The sequence below is a fragment of the Triticum dicoccoides genome, chromosome 2B, assembly GCF_002162155.2.
Source record: "Triticum dicoccoides isolate Atlit2015 ecotype Zavitan chromosome 2B, WEW_v2.0, whole genome shotgun sequence".
NCBI lineage: Eukaryota > Viridiplantae > Streptophyta > Magnoliopsida > Poales > Poaceae > Triticum > Triticum dicoccoides.
Genome location: NC_041383.1, coordinates 770,113,858 through 770,121,363, shown reverse-complemented (window position 1 = coordinate 770,121,363; position 7,506 = coordinate 770,113,858). Strand labels below are relative to the sequence as shown.

Genomic DNA, 7,506 nt, shown 5'->3' with positions numbered 1-7,506 from the left:
GGACGGAGGGAGTAGTTTTGAACTATGGAATTGTGGGGATGTGAGATTTGAAATTTAAGGAACCCTAAAACATATGACTACCGCATTTGTATCATTTATACATAAAAAACGTAGCAAATCATGAACTGATGGAGACCATCTGGAATAATTATTCACTGCTCGCCCTCGATCGGTGCTTCCTGCTGCCGCCCATGCTGCTCTGCTGGTGGCACATGTGGAAGGACCAGAACAACATCGTCTAAGAGCAAGTATAATAAGGCTGAGTCAGCAGGCTATAAGATGTCCAGGTCAGCAAAAATACTAGCTGGAGGAGAGAGAAGAGAGGAAAGAGAAAGAGACGGGCGCTTCAGCAAGCGCCGGGCTGTAGCACCGCACTTGAGAGAAAAAGAATGCATGCGGGGGCTAAAGGCTGGCGCTTCTTCCTCTCTTCCAATCAAGTGCATTTGCATTCTTATCCATGCATACAAATATTAATTGCTACTGCTAACTTACAGTCAGCCTTATTATATGCGACTTTTTTCACAAAGGCTATATATGACATGTCATGAGTATAGAACCAGCAGCCGGCTCTTCTATTAACCATGCTCTAAAACACTCCACTCCCGTCTCTCGCCCGCCTGCGGAGACAAGCCTCGATGATGGCACCCTATGGAAAATCTAGCTCCCGTGCACAGGGATGTCATGAGAGACTATACCTGGCCATACCCCGGGCCGGGCCGGGCCTAGCCAAGCCCGACGCAAAAACCTGGGCCCGGCCCGGCCTGGCCATCGGGCCTGTTTTCTGGGCCCGAGCCCGGCCCAAACACGTAAAAGCCCGTCGGGCTTCGGGTCGGCCCGGCCCGACCTTTAGGAAAACGCAAAATCGACGGGTCCGGGCCCGGCCCGGCCCGACCTTCGGGCTCAAAATCTAGGCCCGAGCCCGGCCTGGGGGCAGCGTCGGGCCGGGCCGGCCGGGCCGGGCTTCCCATGGCCAGGTATATGAGAGACTGCTTGTCCCCCTCCCTGTGAGTTTCTTCATTCCCCTTTTGCTTTTCCCTCACCCTTGTCCCACGTCCTTTGTAAAAACGACCAGACATGAATATTCAGCTGGGAAAATGGTGATCATTCTGGAAAAAATGTGCCTTAGGACGCGCCGGTGGGTTGGTCGCTGTCAATGCTTTGGGAAACTTACTAGGCATGCACGGCTTGTGTCAAAGTAATCTAATTTTTTGCAGCATAAAAAAAAATCTAGTTTGACTATGTCAAAAGTTTTACATTTGCCCATCTCAGTTTCTCTTCTCTGTTTATTTAACCAGGCTTTCTCTACGACAAGTTTGGTCTTGCCTTGTTCTGGAGCGCTGTTGAGGTTGCTATTTCATGTTCATGCAACCTTGCAAGAGATCAATGTGAGTTTATCCAATCCAAGAATTCTTTCCCTTGCAAGAGATCAGTGTGTTTTTATCCAATCCAAGAATTCTTTCCCTTCCAATTGGCAGAAATTCCTTCCAATTTCGCTGCCGCCTGTCTCTGAAGATGGGAGGCTATTACCACTTGATCCACGTCTTGCTCGTCTACGTTCTGCTGCTCCACATGCATGGCAGCCACTCTCTGAACCAGCAGACATGCAACCCCACTGACCTGGAGGCACTTCTTGCCTTCTACGATGGCTTGGATAGCAAGGGCATCGGTCTCGTCGGTTGGGGTCCCAACGACACCACATGCTGTTCCTGGACCGGCATCTCCTGTCATCTTGGGAGGGTGGTCGGGCTGGATCTCTCCAACAAGAGCCTTAATGGTGGCATCTCCTCCATGGTCACCTTGCTCGATGGCCTTGTGACGCTCAACCTCTCCGGAAACTCGCTCCGTGGCCAGCCACCGGAGGGGCTTGGCCGGCTAACGAGGCTGCAAATGCTCGACCTCAGCATGAACATGTTCTCGGGCGCATTCCCCAGCGACCTGTACTCACTATCAGAGTTGAAGAGCCTGAGCTTACGGGGAAATCAGCTGTCTGGTAGTCTTGCAGAGGACCTGGGTAACTTCTCTCAGCTTGTGTATATTGATCTGTCATTTAACATGTTCGCTGGTGTCATCCCTGATATTTTGGGGGGTTTGAGGAGTCTGGAGTTCTTAAACTTGGCCTCAAATTCGTTCAATGGCACATTGCCTGCTTCCCTGTCGAGCTGCTCAATGCTCAGGGTTATCAACCTAAGGAACAACTCGCTGTCCGGTGAGATTTCCATTGACTTCAAATTACTGCCAAAGTTGAAGACGCTGAACTTTGGAAGCAACAAGTTTGAGGGGGAGATACCAGAGAGTTTCAAGTATTTGCGATCCCTGCTGCACTTCTCTATTTCTGTAAATAGCTTCACCAACCTGTCATCAGCGTTGCGAGTCTTGCAGCACTTGCCCAACCTGACAAGTTTGGTGCTTACCAAGAACTTCCGTGGTGGCGAGACAATGCCAACGGCCGGCATCAGTGGGTTCAAGCGCTTGCAGCTGCTTGCCCTGTCAAACTGTGCACTCACAGGAATCGTTCCGCCTTGGATGCAGAGCTTGGAGATCCTCAAATTCCTGGACGTTTCATGGAACAAGTTGAACGGAAAGATCCCACCATGGTTAGGCGATCTGAATAATCTCTTCTACGTCGACCTGTCAAACAGCTTGTTTGGTGGGGAGCTTCCTGAGAGCTTTACACGGATGAAGAGCTTAATTTCAAGTAGTGGCTCGAGCGGGAGTGATTCCTTGGAGGACTTCCCGTTGCTCCTCAAGAAGAATTCAGCTGACAAAGGTTCGCAGTACAACCATCTTAGCAGCTTCGCGCCGTCGCTCATCCTCTCCAATAACTTGCTTGTTGGGCCAGTCTTGCCTGGCCTTGGCCATCTTGTGAATCTTCATGTACTGGACTTGAGCTGGAACAATTTCTCAGGAGGCATTCCTGACGAGCTTTCAAACATGCTGAGCCTGGAAGCGTTAACTTTTTCCCACAATGGCCTCGGTGGGTGCATACCAGCATCTCTAACAAAGTTGACATTTCTGTCCAAGTTTGATGTCTCTTACAACAACTTGGCTGGAGATATACCAACAGGGGACCAATTTTCCACATTCGGGAATGAGAATTTTGCGGGCAATTTTGCACTCTGCCTTCTTCGGAATGGCTCCTCCTGCTCTGCAAAGGCTCCATTTATGGGAACAGGAAACGAAAATCGTCATGATGCTGCGATGATATACATCTCCGTGGAAGCGGGTTTCACTCTCGGGCTTCTGACCGTCTGGAACGTACTGTTCTTCGCAAGGGCTTGGAGGGCTGCGTATTTTTTGGCGGTCGACAGGCTGTTTGATAAGCTCTATGTAATGACAATGGTGAAGGCGAACAAGCTCAGAAAAAAATGGGAGGATAAAGAGCGTCCTTAGAACAAATCACTTGTGGCTCTTCGGAGGTTGTAACTAGGGAGATTGTGTGCAGTTGCTCTTTATTTCATGTATATGATATGTCCTTTCTCACCTCATGTGTCATTAGCTGGATATAGAGTTAGCAGCAGGGTTCATTTTGAGTTCCCCTTCATGCCGAGGACAATTTATTGTTGGTGATATGCATTGATACAACAAAGTTTTACAAATTGTGGTGGATGAAGAATGTTGGCTGTTTTGTGTGTGGAGCAGTAAAATCTGTTGTCCCTTTTTCTCTGTCTATGTTGCTGATCATTCAAGATGGTGTGTGTAGAAGATTCCAGTTTCTTCCCCTTTTAGATTCTCTGTCCGTTACTAGTAATGCTGGTACGGAGTTCGTGCACTGCAGTTTACGTACCTGAAGTGGAAGACCAAGACACTACCAGAATAAGCTGGGTAAAAGGAGACAGCAATGGTCCGCTCCAGGCTGTCTCCGTGGCTGCACCGACCCTCGCGCTCCTGCTGGGTCGTCCCTTTGGTCCGTAGCGAGCATGGCACGCGGTCTCTGCCACCGCCTCATGTTTCTCCCGGCGGATGCACCGACCCGCGCGCTACCGCTGCATCGCCCGTTCGGGCCGTAATGCCGCGGCCCGCGCTTCCCCGCCGTTTCGAGGCCGTCCGTTCATGCTGTTTTCATGGCTGCACCGATCCTCGCACCGCCACTGCGTCGCTCAATCGAGCCTACCGAGTGTAGCACGTGATCTCTGCCACCGCCATGAGGTCTTCCCCGCCGTCACCCCGACCCACGTGTTGTCATTGCGTCGCCCATTTGGGTCGTAGCGGCGCGACACGCGGTCCACTTCACCGTCCACACGTGTCGACTTCTATGTGGTGTGCGTCGGGCCGCCTTCCTAGGCACGGAAACGTCACCGTCCGCGCTGGTCTTCGTCACATTGTCGGGTTCTTTCTCGCCTACTTCGAGCACCACTGCCGCACTCCTAAACTATCGGCCGCCGCAACTCTTCTTTCTGGTCCACGACGACTACCTCGACACCGGCCAGCCCGACTCGACATCGACCACGGTGTCCCTCGCACTGCGGCTACACCACCCACGCTCTCGGCTACCTCAACAACGGCATAAATGCCTACCGCCTTGCTTGAGCAACCTCATTAGTTTGCACTCCAGCCACGACTTCCGTGATGCATCGAGCGTTATATGACTGTGGGGATATCCGTCGGCTTACCTTCATGTTTTTCTTCAGTCTCGCCGTCTGCGTCGTTACCGTTGTGAGTGCAGGAGGATGTTATGTATTATGATTAGGCTGGTCACAATGAGGAGGAACTTAGGAGTAACATCACACATTCCAATACAAGTTTGCTTATGTGGCACATATTTAATGAAGAGAGAGGTGCTTGTGGTAACTAGCTAAGTTACCGGAAGATCACACACTCCAAAAAACAATGAGTCTATAACCTAATAAACACATCGTTGTATGACACTACATAGATGTTCGTACCCACTATGAAGATAGTAACATAGTCTAGGGAAGTGTGTAAGTTACTAGCTTATGTTCTTGCCCATTGTGACCAGCCTTATTAGGAAAGATGGATAGCGTAGGATCTTACCTACCTTATCTTGTATTTTGAACTAGTCATTGTATTACTGTATATATGCTCACAAGGTTCAAGCAATAAACATTGATTTTATCAATCTCTCTCTCCCTTCAGAAGATACATGCAGGCGTCCCAGTGAAGACTAAATCCACGAGGACTAGGGAGGATACTTTAATCGAATGGTCCGGCAGGTGATCTCAGTCCTCGGTTTTTGACGGTCCACCGTAGAGCTGTTGATTTTGTTGTATCGATATGGATGCATGGTCATAAACAATGCTGTCGGTGGTATGAAAGGGACATCAGATCAAACCACATGGAACCCAACTGCTAAATCCATCCAGTTAATGACGCCCGAAGTGAAAGCCAGGAAGATTAATTATACATAAACTGGGGGAAAAGGGCCACATCATACGAAATACGTGTACGCTTCGGGAAGGTCAACAACGGTAAAGTGAAGCACACTTCAACAGCCCTATGCGCGTCCTTTCGTGGATGCAGCATTCCGAAGAAGAGACAGTTGGATGCAGCATTGGCCCCGATTGGGAATTTCTCCAGTCAACTTATTGCAGTACGAAACATCAAACTCGGGGTGGTGTATGCATGCAGCTTCGGTAGAGATATCGCACTATTTCTTTCGGGAAACAGGGGTGGAAGAACCCCGGGTTCCATTTCATTCATTCAGAATGAAACCACACATCAGATTCAGGTCTTCAGGACTAAAGAGAAAGGGAAGTACAGCGTGGGGACAAACCAACGTAAAGTCGAAAGGACAGAACAAAACCACACACACACACCGGAGACAAGAGCAACCTAGATAAAGCTCAAACATATGCTCAACACTAGTAGAATGCCCCGTGCGTTGCTACGGGCAGAAGCTGAATGCCCATTTGTTGCCATAATATTTCTAGCTTCATATAGAGGCAAGGATAATAGTAGTAGCATGATTAGAGGGGGGAAAGAAAAGGCTACCATGAAAACACAATGTAATTCATATTCATCAAGAAGCAACAGAAGTAAAATCACTACACTAAAACCTAGTATGATGATTGATGAACCATTTAGGTCGAGATACATACAGAGCAATGCATAGATTAAAGTTAAATCTAGCAATATAGGGATGATAATATCTCTACTCAAAGCAGGATTTAGTGCATTTGCATTCATTTTCCTTCTGAAATCTGCTAGTTCCAACCTTACTATCAACACATGCTTTTCTTGTATATCTATTGTCTACCCAGAAAATTCTTTATAGGAGCACTATTAACTATACCATTCCAAAAGAAAAGATGCTAGCACAGAAAGAGAACCCAAAATAGCTTGTCGAGGATAAAAAACACCAATTTATTTTCTTCTTATACCACCATTGTCTAAACACTGACAATACATTTTATATGCGTGATCGTGTATACAAAAATGCATGAATAACTATAGGATGAAGTTTACGATCTAAAAGAACGCAACTTTTGGACTTAAAACATTATTTGGAGATGTGCAGAATATGTATCTTTGACAGAGCTTTTCCAAGTCCAGAATTTCACTTGCCGGTTAGAGCAACTCTAGCAGACCCGCATCCCGCCTGCCCGCAAAACTCATTTGCAGTTCATGCAAAACCACTTTTGCGGGCCGGCGTGGGCTGGCACAGATGCAGACCCTCCAAACGGATCCGTAAAAAGGTATATTCGCATAATATGCTTTTTTACGGGTCGGCTTCTGCGGGTTCTGCTCGGACACCACCGCGAAGACCCGCAAACAGAAAAACTGCAAATCTCGCATTCGACATAGGGTTTGGCAAAAAGTTCAAATTCAAACGACATAAATAGTTTGCGCGCAAATAAAAGCGAAGTTCATTACGCAAAAGAGGGCATGCAAAAGGTTTGCGCTCATGTCCGGCATCATCTTGGGGGTCGATCTTCACTCCGCGCCATGGAGTCAATATTGAAGTTCATCGGCGCCACCGAATCCACCTCCATCGCTTGTTCCAACTCCCGCACCGAATGATCCACATTGCCACCATGTGGAGCAGAGAAAACATCACCGGAACTGGAACACGGACTAGCCGAGGCTACCATTCTCCTCTTCAAGATCTCTCTCCTTGCCATATCATGCCATGTTTTGGTGAGGTCGTCCATGTCATTGCGGTTCATTTACATGATCTTGTTCTCTTCGGCGAGCAACAATGACATCGATTTGTTTTCGGAGGCGCGTGCTTTTCTCTCCTCAATGGTAGCTTTGCGGAGCCCCTCTTCCTTGAGCATTTGCCATTTTTCTTGCTTCTCTTTTGCCTTCTTCTCGGCCAACTCTTTCTTGATCTCCAATGACTTCAACAACATCAACTCGTTTGATTGCACCATGTTCTCCAAAATGTGAACAAAGTGATGCAATCATTTCCCATGATACATTATGATGATGCACAACTTGAACAAAGGAAACACAAACTCACATAATCGGACTCCACGGTGCCACTTGGAGGTGCATTGCGTACTTGCTCCAAGCAAGCTGCCCAACGGCCGCACATAGGCTTGATAT

General features: G+C 48.2%; 1 protein-coding gene across 1 annotated transcript; it reads left to right on the top strand.

The window, feature by feature from the left end:
• The first annotated feature begins 1,512 nt into the window (after positions 1-1,512).
• Positions 1,513-3,390, top strand: LOC119368687 (phytosulfokine receptor 1-like). Its single transcript, XM_037633873.1, has one exon. It carries the CDS (start codon positions 1,513-1,515, stop codon positions 3,388-3,390), a length of 1,878 nt encoding a protein of 625 aa, XP_037489770.1.
• Positions 3,391-7,506: the final 4,116 nt, after the last annotated feature.

Excerpts from the sequence above, each read along its gene's own strand:
- LOC119368687 (XM_037633873.1), top strand. The coding sequence starts at position 1,513 with ATGGGAGGCTATTACCACTTGATCCACGTCTTGCTCGTCTACGTTCTG.